Here is a 20,344-nt window from a genome sequence, read left to right as displayed (position 1 = left end):
GCACTCAGCTCTGGGAAAGCTCAGTCAAAGGACTTAAAATAGCCCCCAGGTGCACAGCCCCATGGGATCAAACCATAAATCTGTTTCTATATGCATAAAGTTTAAGCAGAGCAAGCTCAGTAGTTCGCCCTCTTTATCAGTGAAAGAGTCACAGCTGTTTCCTTGGTGGCAATAGCTATGCATAAGTTATTTACACTGGGTTTATTAATAAATAAAAGTGGTTTTTATTAAGTATAAAAAGTAAGATTTAACTGTTGGCAAGTGATGATAGATCCAAGTAAGTTACTAAGCAAAACAAAGCACATCAGCTAAGTCTAATACACTTGAGAAACTTGTTACATTCAATTTCTTACCCTAACATTAGTTCTAATTTTGTTTTCTCACAAGCTAGGTAGCCTCCCAGCTTAGGCCTGATCCTTCCTCCTGTTCAGTCTTTGATGTTTCTTGGAAAGGGCAGAGCCAGGACATTTCCATGCTCCCCTGCCCACAGACCCTGATTGGGATGGGGAAGTCTGTGAAGTTGTTGTTCCAGCCTTTCCTAGAGAGAGCTGCCAGCTGTTCCCTCTAGGCACCCACCTTCTGGCAGAGGATACTTCTCACACTCCCCTTGCCTTCAGGTCAATCAGGGCCTGGCAGTGGGGGAGTGCATGAAGTCTTTCACTCCCTACCCCCTGCCCTGCAAGGGGTGCATGGTTCTTAGTGAACCACCAGCTGTTTAGCTGGTGCTTCACTCTAAGCCCTGTGCGCCCCTGGTAGGAGAGGAGGCCCTGATTGACCTGGGGACAAGGGAGCACGAGGGTGTCCACAAGCTGGATCAACTCACTTGGTGGGTCAGATCCAGACTGTGGAGGCTCTCTTGCCCACCCTTGAGCTAGGTTATTGCCAGTGGCTGAAGATGGAAGAACAAGGAGCAATGATCCCTACTTGAAGTGGATGGTGGTCGAGCTTGGATATTAGGAAAAACTATTTCACTTGAAGGGTAGTGAAGCACTATAATTGGTTATCTAGGGAAGGGGTGGAATCTCCATCCTTAGAGGTTTTTAAGGCCCGGTCTGGCAAAGCCCTGGCTGGGATAATTTAGTTGGGACTGGTCCTGCTTGGAGCAGGGGGTTGGACTAGATGACCTCCTGAGGTCTCTTCCAACCATAATATTCTATGATTCTTTGAAAAGGCGGAGCTTTTAAATAACTAGATGAGGTTCATTTGTACTGGGGACAGGGGCAGTGTGCAAAGCCTCTCCTCCCCCTCCTCCTGGGCTCACAGCATTTAGAGAGCTGGTCTGAGCCACATGCGTGGGTGGGGACAGGCAAAGAACCTGCCTGAGGCTCCTGCGGGCCAGATCTGGTGGCTGCATCCTACACATAGGCCATATTTTGTCCCCCTGTTCAATACACTGGATCAACCTTGTCCATGTGCTTGTTGACCCTCTCAAAGAATTCTAGTAGATTAGTGAAGCATTACTTTCCCTTTACAAATTATGTGGTTTTTTTCCTCAACATATCATGTTCATTTATGTCTGATCATTCTGTTCTTGAGTACATTTTCAACCAGTTTGCTGGAACTGAAGTTAGGTTTACATAAGACTGGCCAGAGTGGGTCAGACCAAAGGTTCATCTAGCCCAGTATCCTGTCTGCTGACAGTGGCCAATACCAGATGCCCCAGAGGGAGGGAATACAACAGGTAACCATCACATGATGCCTCTCCTGTCATCCATTTCCAGACAAACAGAGGCTAGGGACACCATTCCTACCCATCCTGGCTGATAGCCAGGGCTCAACAAATAATGCAATCTACTCGCCTGTGGTGAGTAGATTGCAACCCGGAAGAGCCGGGTTCCAGCGATCTGCGCATGCGCAGATCGCTGGACAGTGCGGCTGGCGAGCGAGGCTCGCCGCAGTTCAGCGAGCCCTGCTGATAGCCATTGATGGACTTAAACTCCGTGAATCTGTCTAGCTTTTTCCGGCCAGTAATTGCCAGGAGTACTTCCAGAGCTGTTTTAAAACACCAGCATAGCATTAGTTATCCTCCAGTCACCTAGTACAGAGGCTAATGTAAAAGCAATAGGCTGCCTACCATTGTAGATGTGCAATTTCATATTTGAATTCTTTTCAGAATTCTTGGGTGAATGCCATCTGGTCTTAGTCACTTATTACTGTTTAATTTATCAGTTTGTTCCAAAACCATCTCTATTGATACTTAAATTTACCACTTAAAAAGAATGGCTGAGGTGTGAGGCAGTCCCACATCCTCTGAAGTAAAGACCTATGAAAGAAATTCATTTAGCATCTCTATAGCTACTTTCAGTGCTCCTTTAGCATCTCCGTCATCAAGAGGCTCCACTGATTGTCAGGCTTCCTACTTCTGATATATTTAAATGCTTTTTTGCTATTATTTTTTGTATCTCTTGCCAGTTCTGGTTCTCCAAATTATTTTTTGGTCTGCCTAATGCTTTTATTCTTGTCTTGCCATGGTAAGATTTTCTATTTTCCTCAGTGGAATCTGATTTTCAGTTTTTAAAGGATGTAATCCCACCTTAGTTATAACAAGTGTAACTAATACTTGAAATAGGAAAGATATGGCAATTTCCTGCAATATCCTTGGAAAAAAATCTTACAGAATTAATACATATTTGGAGTCCATTTTGTTAAATGGGAGGTGTGAACTTCAAAAGACTACATGAACAGTGGACCATGGAGTTTATGGATGGTTTAGACAAATAGCATAAAATGGTTTGCCACCCTAGGGAATATCTGTAGATAGGTGAGAGCAAATTTTCCAACTCTGGTTATGTGAAAGCCCATCTTTTTGTAGTTGCATCCTGAGGAGGGAAGTATTTTCTCTTGATAATCTGTTTCTGGAATCTTAAGATCAAAGGCCCAAGCTGTAAAAGGAAACATAAACCTATGCATAGGTGAGCTTATTCTGAACTAAGGCTGTTTTGTTTACTAACTTGTAACCACAGAAAACTGTTTGTTGAAGTCTGGAGGTGATCTCTGATAAACTTATTAGCATGTGTTTAGGTTCTGTTCTTGTCTTTAACATGTTTTCACAATAATGCTTCCCACCTTAATAATAAATGTGTTTGCTTATAAAGAGCTATGTGGTAACTCATAACTGCTGGCAATTATATTATTCCTAGCCTTCAGAAAGAAATCAAAGCACAGTTGTTGGCTGTTTTGGCAGTTGACTTGCTGGGAATATCAGTGTAGAAAGGGAACTGTGTAACCTGGAAAAAGCTCAGTCATGAACAGTCATGAACAAAAGGAATGCAGGCTTCTATCCAAGATAGGTTACAACTGAGGAGTCTGGAGCTTGTTGCTGTGCTCATGAGGGACCATATACAGGTGCAGTTGCTCTGACTTGTCATATGAACTCTTTCAGAATTCATTCTTTTTCTGTGAAAAGCATCACAGAACAAAAGTGTGTGATATTTAATGCTGTTAGAAAAAACAATTTCTTTTTTTGCAGAAAAGCCTGCCATTGCTCCACCTGTCTTTGTGTTTCAGAAGGATAAAGCACAGAAGGTAAGGAGCTATCATTGTGTATGTACTCATTGTACGGCATACTGTCATCCTGATTCATATTTTAGTGGCAGCAATAATTGGTATAAGGTGTAACTCTTCTTAAAGTTTAGGATAGATAGGTTGTTGTCATTAGGATTTCAAGGAAAAAATTCATTCAAGGAAAAAATGTGGGAAGACAGATTGTAGATTAGTGGGAGGGAAACAGAAAAGACAGACGGTGTGGGAAATTTAGAGCAATCTCAAAGCTGTATTCTAAGCAGAGATGGATGGAGAAAAAGGGACAGACCTTATTACAAATAGAAATTTGAGCAAGAAAAGAGAATAACAAAATGAAAAGGAAAGCTAAAAGGAAAAAAATGGTTCACATTAGTGCCTTTTAATTTTACGTTACATACAGCTACTGATTGATTCCTTGATTAATTGCTTATCCTTAAATTTAAGTTTGGTGAAATTGAAAAATAATGCTCTTGGCTGGGTAACTCAGTAACTTCAGAGCATTTTGTATTTTAAATGCACTTTAAAGTCCTTTTATTTGGCGATACCCAGTTTTTTGTATAAATTCCAATAGGTAGTATCTATGATGCATTAAGCAGGGTTAAAACAGAAAAGCTTTCGTTGTTCTAGTTAGTTGTTACTCAAATATTTTATCAAAACGTGGAGCCAACTATCACATTACTGTTTTGAATCAAGGAAAACTTACCAAATTATATGGGAAATGTTAAGTTTCAGTCCTTTTCCAACCATAAATGACGCTCCTGATGGAAATGTAAGCAGATACACCATTGAAAATTACTCCTAAAAGTGCTTCATTCAGTCAGGGTTGAAGCATGTTGACACAGGGTTTGGTGGGAGAAGTTTGCATTTCTCTGTTGCCAGTACTGTATTTGTTCTGTAATTAGAGAGAGACCTTTTGTCACCGGGATTGACAGCTTGGTTCTGTTTAAAGTAGTTCCATTTTATCCAGAGTTCTGGGATTGTATTTTAAAGTCTTCAACTCTACTGTTATATTTCAATATTCATGTTTTCCAATCAAATTAATGTTAATTATTTCCCAATTTAGTTATAGCTATCTAACTTCTCATTTTATGTATAATCTGTAAAAGCTCCTAGATTATTAAGACATGAATAGTGATCCATGTCTTAATATGTAACTTTCCTTAAATTGTGGTAAAATCACAGATTTGACCTTTGCCACAGTTCTTTCCTGCTCAAGGAACATGAGTTAAGGATTAACTCTATTACTTAGGGACAACTAAATTAGTTATGTGTAGCCAAAGTATAGGTGATTCAAGTTGCATGCCAGTAATTTCTTCAAATTATAGGTAGATCAATTTTATCTACCTTCTATTCATTATTATTTTTAGAAGTGTCTGTCAGTTTTCTGATACCTCCAGAAGTTTGAATGGTTTTGGGAGGGAGGATTGGTGATGGTGACTTCTCCCATTTTATTTTCCATCTGTAAAATAATTACAGCTACTTAATGGCATAGTAAATGCTAGTGAATAGATTAACATATGCAAAAACTTGGACTTACTGATTTATACAAGTTATTAAATATTAGTGTAGGCTTTATATATCTCAAATGTTAAATGGCCAAAATATATGTAAGTTAAATTTAAAACAGCCATGAAAGTCTCCAGACTTTGTTGGAATCTAAGAGCCAAATCCCAAAACTCATAAAGGCAGCATTTTAGCTGACATGATTGCGATTTTAGTTAGAACACCATTGTCATTGAGTGTCAGACGACAGCATTTGCCATGAACTTAGTTTGCTTCCCTATGAATTGCCGTGGTTAAATGGATTTCCTGATTTCATGCCAAACCCTGCAATTCGTAATTGATTACTCGGATAAGTTTGATGGGAATTTTTCCTGTGTGCATGTCTTTGGGGAGAGGCCTGAACAATGTGGCCTTATTTTTAAGTGTACTGGAAAAATGTATAAAAGCAGTTGGCAGAACACGTGGTTTTAGAATATAAATTATTATTTTCCTTGAGCAAAATGTGTAGTTTAAACATCTGTTAGCCTTGCAGTCCTGGTCAAGTTGACCTTCGTCAAGCACTATACAAAGTGCTTCATTTCTTCAGTTACTTGAGCAGGCTGTCCAGCAAATATCAGTGGGAGAAGAGGAAAAAGGTAGCCAATGAAGGTATGCCCCTCATGTGACAGTCTAACGCGTCTGGGCCATCACTGTTCATTAATAGATACTTAGAATTGTGGAGAAGTCAGGTACTACAGTTTACTGCAGAAAATAAAACTTGACTTTTCAAGGTCTCTTGTTGTAGCTGGACTCTGTACCTTCAGCTGTCTTTTCTCTCCATCAATGTTCCCTCTAATCTTTTTCATCCATGTAGAGAATAAATGTTTTATGTGCACCGAGGCATGTACAAATGTACGCCACTAGTAGAAACCAAAAAACCTAGTTGTGGACATTCTGCTAATCAGCTGGGCAGCACTGGAATCTCTCCTGAGTGGCTGGCTGCAAAAGTGCAAAGTTTGCAGGGAACGCTGCTCTCCATTGCTAACACATAGGTGGACTTGGCAGGGTTTCCTTTAAATAGTAAATGTTGGTAATGTGGATTTCAGCTTACAGGCTGAAATTGACGAAAAAATATTGCTCAGTAATAGTGGGAGTGCTGCCTTCCCTTCCAGACTCCCTTTGCATCTATAGAGATGGGATGTTGCTGACCCTGCAGCAGTGCAGAGAACCCTCATGGACCTGCCCCCCCTCAGCTGTGACAGTAGGCTGCACTCATCAATCAGAGCAAGGGAGCCTAGCACCCCAGAGCTAGGGGCTCATCTTTGTCCTTACATTCCTGGTCGGGGAATTGCATTCTGTCTTGTCTCCATAAGTCATGTTTCCTCATGCATCCTTGCACCCACAGAGCTTGGGTGGCACAGGCACACAGCTGTATTGGGGAATACTTCCTGCTTCACCCTTGTGGCCCTGCTCGCTCACTTAGTAGCCAGGAGTATGGGAGCCATCTCTGGGCAGGAACTGTTCAGCAGCATCCCACAAATGGGGGCTTGCCCTCCCAGCTGGTGGGGACACTCCGCTCTCTTAATTTTCAGCAACTGTAAAAACTTAGAAATAAAAACAATTCCTAAGTGAAGATCAGTATTAATCATTCCTGATTGTAGGAACCACTATTTCCAGTAATGCTCACTTGGGGCTTGTTCTTTTGAGGTGCCCTAAAACCCATGGTTCCCAGTGAAGATAATAGGTACTGAATGCGGAAAACCAGTTATTATTGTAACTGAGTAGCCGCTACATTTTTTAGCAGTTATACACTGGCTTCCTGGGAGTGGAGGCCATCAGACAGTGTGCTCCCAGCTGCTGGCCCCACTACTGGGGAGCCAGCTGCCACTCTGAATTGCAAACTCTCATACAGTCAGCAGTGCAGAGCAGCAGCTGGCTCCCCAGGAGCTGATGTATGCTGGGAGTCAGCTCTGTGGGTGTACTGGCTCCAGCCTACTGCCCCATATTGTAATGTAAAAAATGTATTTAAAAATCTACTAGCTAGAGGAGTTGCTGTATTAAAGGCAGACAAGCAATTTAGAAAAGAATGGTGCATTAGAGAAGCGACAACGGGGTGGGGGATCAAAGTACAGCCGCATTGTCAGAAGGTAGTTCCCTTTTCCTGGAAGTGTAAGAGTACTGGGATTTCTAGCAGCCCATTTTCCTGGGACTCTACTTGTGGGATCCATTTGTTCATGATGATTTCTGTCCACATGGCAACTATAAGGAGAATGCATCTGTGCTCTTTTGTGCATATGCTTTTTCTCCCTCACCTATCTGTAGAACCTCTTGATTTTTGGGGCAAGGCTGTGAGATCTACAGCTCTACTGCTTTCCAACTGCCTGGCAGTTACAAGGAAATAAGTTTTTGCGTCTTCCTGTCTGCTAGCTGGTGTGCGTGGTTTTTGGATGAGGTGAGAATAATGGAGGCCCTCCTTCTCTCCATCTATCAGTGAGCCTTTGCTTTTGGGGGTCTTCTTTCCAGTGACTTTCTTCAGCTGCTCCATGTTTTCCCAAGAAGAAGCAGTATGAAATGAAATATTAAACTGATCACAAATGTCATTTCAATTTCACTCTTTTAATGTTTGGAAAAGTTATTAATAGTCTTGGCAGAATTTGTATATTTTTAAATAATTTTTACTGAATATTTTAAAGCATTTTTTATCAATTTGAAATTTCAGTTAACTGAAATTATGGAGGCATCAGGCAATGGAAAGGTCAGGCAATTGAATGACAATACATGTTAAGAGTCAAAATTAAAGCTCTATAACCATTAGAACACAAATTGTATATTTTTTGACATGTAACATTGATGAGAGTCAATATCCTTAAGCTCAAATAGCAGTTTTCATTCTTTGTCTATCTGTAAACTTCAATTATTATCAATGGAGATATTTTCTTTTCCATGTATATGGCAAAATCATCTGCTGACACTCATTGATAAAAATCTCATCTTTCCCAGCCTAGTTAGGAATCTCAGGAGCTACTTGCATACTCAGAAGCACAACATTGCAAAAGTTTCTATAAATTCATAAATGTTATGGTCAGAAAGAACCATTGCGATTATCTGTATAACATATGGCATATTGGACTGTCACTAGTAATGCTTGCATCAAGTCCCATAACTTTTGACTCAACTAGAGCATATTTTTAGGAAGACAATCACTCTTCATTTAGGGATTTTAAGTGATAGAAAATCCACCACATACTTAAGCAAGTTGTTCCAATGGCTGATTGCTTTCATTTGTTAAAATTTTCCTCATTTGTAGTTTGAATTGGTCTAGCTTCAGATTCCAGCCACTGAATCTTGTTATGCCTCTTTGAGCTAGATTAAAGAGGCCCTGTGATAATTGAAGTCTTTTCACCATGTAGTACTTACTGCCACGATCGAGTCACTCTTAACCTTTTCTAGAATGAACTAAATAGAACTTCTTTTGTCTTGAACAGTAAGGCAAGTTTTTCAGACATCAAATCATTCTTATAACTCTCTTCCTAACCCTTATCGCTTTTCTTCATTATTTTTTAAATAGTGGACACCAGAACTGGATACAGTAATCCAATAATGGCTTCATTATAGTGATAACATCACCTCCTTGCTCAATATTTTCTAGCCTAAACATCCCAAGATCACGTTGACTCTTAGCTATCACATTGTGCTGGAAAATTATGTTCAGTTGGTATCCATCATGATCCCAAAATTATTTTTGACTGATTTCTAGGAGAGCCCCTTATTCTGTAAATGTTCTCTATGTTCTGTTTCTGTTATATGCTACTAAATAATAGAGTAAAACTCAAAAGACCCAGTTGGAGTGGGGATCCTTTATGATGGATGCTACACAAACACAGAAAGAGGCAATTCCTGCCCTGATGGCTTGCAGATGAAAGACACAAACAAAAAAGAACAGTGGCTGTAAACGCATCCAGGGAAATAAATATATCCTAGCAATATTACATGGAGTGTAATTTTTTAAAGAAAATAAAGTTATTGGGTTTAGGGGTAGGGAATAGGAAAAGGGAAAAAAAGGGAAAAAGGAGAATCACGTGTCACTTGCCAAACCATGATTAACAAGATACCTATTGTAGGTATCATTGCAGTGGTGAACCCTAAGGAGGGATTTGAAAGAGGATAAATAATGGCTGTTAGAATTTTAGTAGAGAGTTTTCCCCATGCATGAGAAAAAAGAGGTGTTTAACGGAGAAGCTTACTGATAGGTAGTAAAGGCTGGGAATGCTAGCCCAAAAAAGGGCCTGGGCATGTTGCAGGAAGAGGCTACTCTGGCTGCCTGGAGCAGCTCTTGCTTGTGAGCAGAAATGGAAGGCTGGAGCAGCCCCTGCCTATAGTGAGGCTGCCGCTCCAGTCCACCCCCATTTAATTGGTTAATCATCACATTTAACCAGTTAACAAATGGGGTTTCATATCCCTAATTAATACTAGTTACAATATTAGCTTTTTTACAGTTCTCTACAATTTTTCCAGTATTACAAGGTCTATTAAATATCTGGAGTTGCGGATTTAAAAATATATATTACTGTTGTAGAAGCTATGCAACTTGGTCATTTGAAGTGTTATAACAGTGTTGGTTCTGTGATATTAGCGAGAGAAAGTGGGCGAGGTAATATCTTTTCTTGGATCAACTTCTTTTCATGAGAGAGACAAGCTCTCTAGCTACACAGAGCTTCTCTTCAGGTTTTTGTCACTTTTCCATTGTTTATTTGATGGAATACAAAATACTTAATATGACATGTATGTGTAACCCTTCATGTAATACAATATTTATCACTCTTGCCTTTTCTTCATTGTTGACAATTCTGAAATTTCTGTCTAGTAATGGACTTATATAGATGTTAGGACTCCTGTTTGTTTCTGATATTTTAAAAAACAAAATCACACCTGCTCCTTCATGATACTACTGGCCAGGGATTTTTCACTGATACCTTTAATCTTCCCTTTTATTAATTACATTTTTGTTACTATTAATCTGCTGATGTTAACCTTTATATTGCAAAGGCCACAATTAGGTTAAGCCAAGTTATACTAGGAGTGGAACAGAAGTAATAAATGGGTGTCTGTGCCTCAAAGAGCTTATGTTTTGTTTTTTAGACTGTAAGTTTGATAGGACAAGTGGTCTGCATTGGGGGATGCAGGAGAGACACTGTAATAATTAAGATGTCTGCAATTCTTAGCCAGTTAGTAGCCGTGATCACAACTTGTCACCTGCCTGTCCTTTACCAGGTTGTAGTTTTATGTGTGCATTCCTGTAGAGATGAGTTTTGAGGATGAATCTGAAAGAGGAAAGGTGATAGCTTTACAGATTTTGATTGGGAACTTCTCTGGAAGGTGGCCTGATTAGAAAGCATTAAAGTGCTTGTTGAAGAAATAGGTTATGGTGATTGGCATCATCATTAGAACAGAAAAACTGGAATTCAGCCTGATGAGAGGAAAATTGTGGAGAACTTTGAAAGTAAGGATGAGGAATTTTGTGTGTGATGCTGTTGAAGTGGTGGAGCCTTTGGAGAGACGTCAAGAGTGGACATTGATATAGGTGGAGACCAAGAGTTGGGAAGATGATTGTAGTGGCAGCACTTGAAATAGATTTTCAGATTGCAGTACTGGAGGTAGCAGAGGAAAAAGTTCAGATCTTGGAGATTTTCAGGAAGAAATGGTAAGATTTAAACATGAAATTGATGTGGGGATGTCAACAACTGGTCAGTAAGAATAACCCCGCTGTGGCTCTGCAGTTCCCCACCTTATCAACTAGTCGATGGAAATTCCATCAATTAGTCAATTAGCTGATTAAACACCATTTAACATTCCTACCTGCTTGTATGCGTCACTGGAGAGGTGCAAATCAAAGATGAAACCAAAATTATGGCCTAAATTGACAAGTAAAATGATGCTTCTGATAGGCTGGATCAGAGAAGTCACCTGGTGTGCTGATCATGCCACTGAGCCTGCCTATCTGCCCTCTGGGGTACCCTGTCACCCTGTCCTGCTGGGCCAGAAACTCTGGTCTCTCCCAGCCAAGACACAGAGTTAGGGTAACAGTCCTTAAAGAGAGCAACACAGACACTGAACTAGCTGAGCTCTGGAAAGGCTTAGCTGTAGGGCCTTGATAGCATCCAGGAACACAACCGTCAAAAGTGACCAAACCCCCAAATCCATCTTACTCTGTATAAAAGTCTTACACAGAGAAAGCTTGTAAGTCTCACTCTCTTTATTGATACAAAAAACAGGACTATGTAGCACTTTAAAGACTAACAAGATGGTTTATTAGGTGATGAGCTTTTGTGGGCCAGACCCACTTCCTCAGATCAAATAGTGGAAGAAAATTGTCACAACCATATATACCAAAGGATACAATTAAAAAAATGAACACATATGAAAAGGACAAATCAAATTTCAGAACAGAAGGAGGATGGGGGGGAGGAGGTAAATGTCTGTGAGCTAATGATATTAGAGGTGATAATTGGGGAAGCTATCTTTGTAACGGGTAAGATAATTAATGTCTTTGTTTAAACTTAGGCGTAAAGTATCGAATTTAGGCATGAATGGCAGTTCAGAGGATTCTCTTTCAAGTGTGGTCTGAAAAGGTCTTTGAAATAGGATTCAAATGGTTGTGACAATTTTCCACTATTTGATCTGAGGAAGTGGGTCTGGCCCACGAAAGCTCATTGCCTAATAAAACATCTTGTTAGTCTTTAAAGTGCTACATAGTCCTGTTTTTAGTCTGGTGTAGCTGAAACAAAAACAGCTATATTTCTATCTCTTTATTGATGAGAGATATGCACAGCTATGGTTCCCCCCTCAGGTAACAATTATTTACACTTGGCTTGATGATAAAAAGTCTTTTTCTTAAGTATAAAAGGTAGGATTTCAGTGATTGCAAGTTAAAACAGAAGAGATCAAAGCAACTTACTAAGCCAAAATAAACAAAACATGCCAATTAAGCCTAATACACTTAAGGCCAGGTCTACACTAGACTGGAAGGTCAGCTTAAGGTATGCAACTCCAGCTCCGTAGAATACGTAGCTAGAGTTGGTTTACCTTAAGCCGAGCTTGACACTGTCTCCACTGCGAGAGGGCAACAGGAGCAAATGCTTCTGTCAGCTTTCCTTACTCCTCGAAACAGTGAGGAGTACAGATGCCTGTTGGAGCTGCTCTCAGCATTCAATTTACAGGTCTATATTAGACCTGCTAAATTCAACACCAAAATGTCTGTCTCTAGCTCAGCAAGTGAAGACATGCACTAAGAAATTTGTGACATGCAAATTCTTACCCTAACGGTGGTTCTAATAATCTTTTTCACAAGCCAGGCAGGCTTCTGGCTTGGGCCCGCTCCTCTCCCCATTCAGTCTTAGATGCTTCCAGGAAGTATCTTGGGTGGTACGTGGGGATCTACTGATGTCCTGCCACCCCCTATTGTTTGTTTTTCTCACCTTTACATCCCCTTTGCTCAACCCTGGAATTCTTTGTGTTCAGTTCAAAATTTTCTCATCTTGTGTGGAAAAATAAAAGATCCAAAGTGGGATCCAGCAGCAGGTGGCTGGACCATGTGTTTTATAGCACCAACCACCGTTTGGGCTTACAGGAAAAACAAAGCCATTTACAGATGGTTGGCTTGAGTACCGAGCCATGATGTTTCCAGAGTATCACTAATGGCCCTCATTAGAACGTCTAGATTTATAAACAGATTCACACTTCGTATTTCTAACTTCTCATACAAGAATGATACATGCACAGAAATAGAATATGCACATTCAACAGATGGTAACTTTTAAAATGTTACATGGTGTATTTTGCTCAAAGTATCTTCAAGTTATGCTTATTCATATTCATAAGCCAATTTTCTTAAAATATTTGGGGCATGACTGATGAAGTCCACCATGACTGATAAAGGTAGTCGTGGAGGGCTTTGAGGGAAAAGTCAGGGGCTCAGTGCTGGCGGTTTCATGTAAGTGCTAGACACCACGAGAAGACTTAGTTTAGATGGAGGGAAATTCGTGCAAAAGTGTTTGCCAATTTTATTTGGCCATGGAACCCCTAGGGTTGCCTTAAAAAAAGAAAAAGCCTTCGTCGAACAACAACAAAAAAAGACACCCCCCCCCGGCACCTCAATTCCCGATGCTTTATGGAACAGGGAGATGAGGAAGTGCCAGCTCTTTGCGGAACCCTGAGCACTAATTAGGAAACACTGGTGTAAAGGTATCAGTCAATGCCATGTATGTGGATGAGGTCACCCAGAGATAGGGTATATAGAGCAAGACTGGGCTGTAGCCTGCAGGCTGGATCCGGCTTGCCTAACACTTTGATCTGGCCAGCATACTGCATCTGGCACTTTCTATTTATATTTTGCTGCCCGTGCCGCTAAATTTCCAGATGGTGGCTCAGGCAGCAGGAACCTGTTTAAATGGTTCACAGCTCTGAGTTGTGACACTACCTTGGCAGGGGCTGGATCTGCCAGTCTTTTACATAGCCACAGCAACCCCAGGTGGCTGCCAGGCAATGTGGTAGTAGTGGGGCATGGAGCCCATAAACCCTTTGCTGTGGCTTTAATTCAAAGCCTCTGGCCCCAGGCGACAATTGGGGGAGGCTAGTCCCTGGGCTCTGCCCTTCTGCCCCACCCCTTCTGGAGCCGACCCGTGACCACATACCAAAAATCATTATGGCCCCCCTACAAAAATAATTGCCCACCCCTGGAATAGAGATACAATAGGAGAGGGAAGCTGAGACATTGCTATCAGCTTCCCTGTTCTCCACTTGTTGTTTGCATTTTTAATGTTAATTTTTGAAGTCTAAGGGCTAAACAAGCCCTACAGAGGGAGAGGGGTAGGGCAGCAAAATGCTGAAATTTTGGTGAGTAAATAAAATGCTCCTTCATTTAGTTTTTCCTAGTTTCTTTATTTTAAATTGGTGTTTGGGTTTGGTAGTTTTTGTGTATTTAAAATAAAGCTATAGGGTTTTGGGTTTTTTTAGATTCCAAAACATTTTACCTTTTAGATGAGAGTATGATCATTAACAATCCATTTCACTTTTCACAAAAATAGAGATGTAATTCAGATATTTACATTGTGGATGCCTAAAATAAACGAGTACAGTGGCATTGTGGAGACTACAAAAATATATAGTATAATGACCTTTCAGATATAACATTCTTGATGTAATATAATGTTCCTCTGTGCTGTTAAACAGTTTTTGTGTTTCATATGGAAGGATGCTGCATTATGGTGGTGGATGAAATAATCATGTATTTATGTAACATCTGATGTTTGTGAAGAGAGTTAAGGAGCTATTTAAATATAACATGGTAGTGGAAGTAGTTTCTTCTTAGATACACTTGGACAAGAATAAGGGTTCATCAACTTCTTCTCTTTTACTGACTACTTTGTAAGAGAGATCCACCCATGGATACATCCACTCTAAAAATCTCAAATCTTTGCGTTGCTTGGGAAATTCTGTTCTACAGATGGGGAGCTGACACACAGGAAAATCAAGTGATTTGACCAAGATCATTCAGGGAATCTTTGGCAGGGGTAGGAACTGAAGCCAGATTTTCTAACTATAAGATCATTTCTCTTGTATTAACATGTATTTCTCTTGTATTAGCATAATGTAATACAGTGGTCTCCAACCTTTTTACACTCAAGATCACTTTTTAAGTCTCAGAACAGGCGAAGATCTACTGCCCCGCCCCTTCCTTGAAGCCCCACCTACATTACATGAGGAAATCTAATGTAAATGTACTGCGCAGGTGCGCAGTTCAGAGAGGGCTCAAGAGCTACTCTTAGAGCCCCTGAGATCTACCGGTAGATCGCGATCTACTGGTTGGTGACCACGGATGTAATATATGTAGAAGAAGAGACTGTCACTGCTTTTCAGAGAGAATGCATTGACACACAAACACAAGTATTTGGTTTGCAAGTACTGATAAATGACATTTAAAAACCAACAAATGCTACTCTTAATTTGCATGGCCTGCAACAGTGGAATAATCCATTATTTCCAGCAATTGTCTGTTTGCTAATTATTTGTCTGGGATGTTCCTACTAGGTAGGTAGAAGCTGTCAATCAAGGCTCAAGAGAAGGAGAAACTAAACCTAATAATCCTGTGGCTAGGGATGTGGCTTGCAGAAAAGATTTTGGTGGGGGCACTTGAAGTTTTGGCTGCCTTTTGTAAGTGTATGTGGTCTATCTGATGCTTATTTGAAGGGGGACGAATTTAGTACAGGTTCTTACCTGCTTTATGCCGTCTTTCATTGGAGCAACTTCTTCTGAAGATCATGAAAATGGTGAAGTTAAGAGAGGATTAGTACATCCTGTCACTTGGACAACTGCTCCATCATGTTGCAGCCTTGCATTGAAGGGACATTGTCTTTTTTGCTCCCAGTCCCCTGCAGAGCAAAAAGGTTTGTCGGATTCAGGCGAGGACTCACAGGGAGAGGCTGAGTCCCCCCACGGTGGTATGGGTCACACAGAATCAGCTGGTGAGCGCGACTTTGAGCTTCCTGCTCCCGCTGTTGCCTCAGTCAGTACTACTCTGATTCCTGCTTCTGAAGTCCAGCTTGCTCCTATTCAACAAGAACTGGCAGGGGTAAGTGCGAACCTACCAAGTACTTCTGCTGCTGATGGGATTTAATTTTTTTTTAATTCTGTCCATTCCCCTAAAGTGGTTAAGTGATGCTGTAAACTCTCATTGTTAATAATTTTCCCGGATCCTGTATTACTCCTCCTAAGCCAATAGTTCAGTTGGTAGGAAAAGAAGATTTTTGGTAATGAGGAGAGTTTTGAAAGACTTGTCCTTTATGTAAACTCTCTTCAAAGGGTAAAAAGAGATGCAGTGCTTCCAGGAACAAGAATTCTCCCAAGCCAGAGGAGAAGTGGGGGAGGAGGGGAAGGGAGTTCACAAGAATCAAAGTAAGATCATCCAAGGAATCTTTCAAAAAAGAAGGGGATTTTTTTGACTCTAGTTTATAATCCTCCAATACAACAAAGCAAGAAGAGCTATAGAGCTCTTGTTCCCCTGGATTCAAACAGGTGCGTGCCATTCTTCTGTTTTACCTTCTAAATTACATTATCTAGAAGAGAATTTCTTAATGCTGGCAGAAGAGTTAACAATGTGTGAAACTGCAGACTAGAAAAAAAAATCTGTGTAAATTCAGTTCTCAAAAGTACATAAAGTTGTGGGTTTGTTGGCTAAAGACCATGATCCTTACAGAGGAGGAGAGAATATTTTCAGAAAGATCAAATGTACAGACTGGTGCTTCCAGGCATTGAGTGAAAGCTATTATAGTGTCATGCTTTGAGACCAAAAAAACAGTACATCAGTCTGGACAAAACTGTAAGGAGCTTAATAAGAGAGATTCAATCTAAAGCCTTTTAATGAGCTTTTTAGAAGGGCTATTTGTTCCACTACAGTTGCTGAAGATTATTGGCTGAGACAATGAAAGCTGATACCCAAATGAAATTGTTAGCATTTTCTAAGTTGGCCAGGAAAAAATTGTTTGGACACTCCTTCAAGAAAGTAAAGCCTAAAAAAAGAAAATGGCATTATCTGTCAAACTTGCTTGAATTTTAAAAATAACTTAAATTCTAACAGTCTTATTGTCAGGCCAGTTAACCCAGAGTTTAAATAGATTCTGTACATGCATAAACTGTAGTGGGAGTCAGCAAGTGGAAGAGATCATAAAGGAGCTGGGTTTCCAAGCAGACTCTGACACCTAATAATCCTTTGTGATTATCCTCATAGCTTTAAAAGAACCCTCAGGAGAATGGGAGCACTTTTATAGGAGGAAAATGAGATTCAGCAATGGCCAATTATTAGAAACTACTACCATGAGTAATCAAATTCTCCCAGGATTCCTCTTGATTCCTAGAACAAGATACAATGCAGAATTCATAGCTTTTTTCCTGTGCATCTTCTGAGTGCTGATATCACTGTGAATTCCTGGTTCCATCATAGGCTTTCAGAACATGATTCATCATTCATGTCCCCAACAAGGCTGGTAAAGTAATGCTAATTCTAGAACTGGAGGAATTGTAAGTGATGTTGATCTGGCAGTGCACCTAGCACTGTTACCACCTGTACAGACAAACATGGGCTAGATTCCCTGTTTGTCAAAATGACCCTTGGTACTATGGAGATGGAGGGCTCTGAGAGCTGCTTACAGTTCTTTGATTGTCAGCTAGTTGTCTGGTCTAGATAAGTATGCAGCAGGGTCTTCTCTAAGTGCACCAGCTTGCCAGAGTCATGCATGCTTGGGTCTCTCCTCCTTCCTACTTGCTGCACTTGAGGCTGGTTACAGTAATGTATGTAAACAAATACTGAATGTAAGTACACAGTGGACAAAGAAGAAATGACTGAGTGTGCCTTGAAGAGAATCAGCTGTCTCTTCAGGCCATGCATTTTTTACAGAAGAAAGACACTTAGATGAATTGACTGAGCAGAAGGATGATACAGGACTTAATGGCATCTGCATAGCAGGGATGTGAATGGTTAACTGGTAAGCATCACTGGGCAATGCTACTGGTTATGGTTAACCGGGGGTGGAGGTGTGTTTGTGCGTGTGCACTTCAACCTGGCCGCTTACCGGTTATGGTTAACTGGGGGAGAGAGCTCCAGCCCGGCTGCCCCCTGTTTAAGCTGTTAACTGGTTAAACGACTGATTAAATGGGATTTTTCGTTCCTACTGCATAGGGAAATATTAATGAATACCATTTTGTTTGACATACCACAAATGATCTCTGAAATGAACTAATTGGTGTTCTCCATTGGGGAAGTAATTGAAGTGCTTTGTGTAGATGCTATTTTATGATGGGAGATGGTATCTCCTTTCTTCTAATTTCAAAGATGGGCATGAAGAGACTTTTGAGCCACCATGGTGGTTCTTTGCTGGCTTGAGAAGTCCTCAGTATTGTTTTGATGTTTGTATGTTACTATAAATATTCATTGCAGTTTGCAAAGTGCAGAATAGGATGCAGCCCCCAAAAGCATAGTCTCTAGGGTCTTAAAACAAACCCTTTTGCCCACTTCTCACTGCTGAATGAGAAGAATTTCAGGTTACTGTGTATAATGGGTGGCAGAATTCTTATGCTTATGAAGATAACATTACAGATGTTAAATGTATATTAATTAGTGATGTAAAAAGTCGTTTAAAACAGTAACCGTGTAACCACTGAAAATCTTAGCAGTTATATGGTTACACATGCTGTGGGCTCTTCAGTATAAAACTTATTTAAGCTTTATACTGCAGAGCCTTCAGAGAAGCCTCCCTGGGAGCTGGGAAGGCAGTGGCTGCCGGCTTTGCTCTGGTAGCTGCCTCTCCGGCAGCCAGGTGAGTTTAACCAATAACATTAAGCTTCAGCTTATTGGTTAATCGGTTAAACTCTAACATCCCTAATATTCATGTTGTGATGTCGTCTTGAGTCTGTAAATATGTGACAGCTCAGTGCCCCTGCTGGTACTTTTGTTTACCAATCAGTAGCAAAGCAAAATTAAGATTCTAGGGAGCTTCAGTACTGCTGTTCAGAACAATGTGGAACTGTCAAACTTGTCAGTGTGGTGCTTCTGTTTGGGAGAATATTTGGAAGGTTGTGGGAGAGGCTAAAGTAGTAGCGAGAGTAGGAGGAGAGGAAATTTTCGCTCCTTGCAGAGGGTTTCAAAGATGAAAAGGGCTTTTAGGTGTTCTGTCTGTGTCCTTTGAAGTACCAGGACCTGGAAAACTATATCTTGATCCCCTTGTGGTCTGCAATTCTGTAGGTGTAATATTTGGTGTGGGATTCACCCTTTGCCACAGAATTATTCTTAAGTATTCTAAACTTCAAAAGGCTCATGAAACTGTGTAAACCAGTGAAGTGCTTTTTCTGAGTTTTTAGGTAGCCTAAGACAACAGAGAGCTGTGAATTTTGCTAGTTATATCACTAGAGTGAAAGATCTACAAACTAAAGGTTGCAATTGAAATGTCAGTACTGATAACTGTATCACATAATGGTAGCCAAACATCCAGCTAATTCCACGTGCCCTCACACTGCTTCCCATGCCTCCAAAAGTGGCAGCTGTCTCTATCCCACTTGCTAAACACTACAGCTTCTCCTTACAGTTCTGCAGCATTGCTGTCTTGTCAGTATAGAAATATGAGAGATTGGAAACTTGAATGTGTGGAGAATGTAAAATAGAATTTAACATCAAAATAAACAACATTTGGATACTGTTGCATAGACTATTTTTTCATAATTAATTTTAAAATGCTTATTCTTTAACTAGCTGGAGTTACCTGGCGTTGCTCGGGAAACTGGAGGTACAAAATGTAGAAAAACAGTAGTCCATTATCTTTTTTTGAATGGTAGAAAAGTTGCACTGATTTCTATAGGGATTAAAATATAGGTCCGCATCATCCCCGGGTGGAGGGGAGGCTACACGCAGAAGGGGTGCCCCAGCTCACGCATGGGGCTTCAGGTGCCGTAGGGGTCAGGGCAGGTGCCCGAGCCGTTGTGCACGTGGGGTGTCGGGGCACTGTGTGCCGGGGCAGAGGGAGGTGGGAAACAGGGTTGCTTATGTAACCTTGTGGGCGGGAGGGGATGAGTCCCGGACAGCGCTGGGGGCCACAGGTGGCAGGCACGGGACCTCGTGTGGGCAGGGCAGTCCCTGTAGTGCAGTGAGTTACTTTTTGATTTTTACAGCTTGAGCTCAGGCCCGATCGGGTCCCAAAGTACCTTTAAAACCTACTCCTGGATGAAAGGTTATCCCATGCAAAGATTGGTTGTGGTAGCTCTTATATATAGTGTCCAAATTATTAGCGCACAAATTTACAAACATTCTCCTTTATATATTAGATTTAAATGAAGCTGAGACATAATTGAGTTTCATCTTGCCCTAGAGTACATGGATTATATACAAATACCTGGCTAGTCAAGTGAGGTTCCTGAGTACCTTGACCTCCTCAATTGTATCATGCTGTATTTGACAAAAGTAGGAAATGGCTTCTCAACTGTATTCTGAAAATTGGATTAGCTTTAAGTACGATTTCTGGGGGAGAGAGAATCTGATCTTAGAATGATTCAAAGTCTGGAAAACTCACTTAGTGGTGACTTAAGAAGCTTGACGTTCATTTTAGTCAAGAGCAGTTTAAAAGGTATCTTGATTGATGTGCATGGGGAAAATATTTCTGATGTAAGAGGGCTCTTTAAATCTAGCAGAGAAAAATGCATCATGATATCCAGTTGTTAGAAGCTGAAAGTAGACACATTTACACTAGAAATAAGATGTTAATTACCATCATTATTGAAAATGTATCATGAAAACAACTTA

The 20,344-nt window shown here is 40.7% G+C and overlaps 1 protein-coding gene across 8 annotated transcripts in view; it reads left to right on the top strand.

Annotated features, from left to right (window-relative positions):
• Window positions 1-20,344, top strand: part of RANBP3 (RAN binding protein 3) — a 97,404-nt gene that overhangs the window by 11,346 nt on the left and 65,714 nt on the right. For 4 of the 8 annotated variants that reach the window (XM_075902976.1, XM_075902972.1, XM_075902971.1 and 1 more), the window contains exons 2-3: window positions 3,470-3,525; window positions 15,428-15,631. In XM_075902976.1, coding sequence (XP_075759091.1) covers window positions 3,470-3,525; window positions 15,428-15,631 — 260 coding nt within the window. The remainder of the gene's footprint in view (window positions 1-3,469; window positions 3,526-15,427; window positions 15,632-20,344) is intronic. The other 4 variants (XM_075902977.1, XM_075902975.1, XM_075902974.1 and 1 more) reach the window with 2 other exon arrangements.

The sequence above is a fragment of the Pelodiscus sinensis genome, chromosome 19 (genome assembly GCF_049634645.1).
Source record: "Pelodiscus sinensis isolate JC-2024 chromosome 19, ASM4963464v1, whole genome shotgun sequence".
In the NCBI taxonomy this organism is placed as follows: domain Eukaryota; kingdom Metazoa; phylum Chordata; order Testudines; family Trionychidae; genus Pelodiscus; species Pelodiscus sinensis.
Note: the sequence above shows the minus strand (reverse complement) of the source record. Positions and strands in the feature narration are given on the sequence as shown.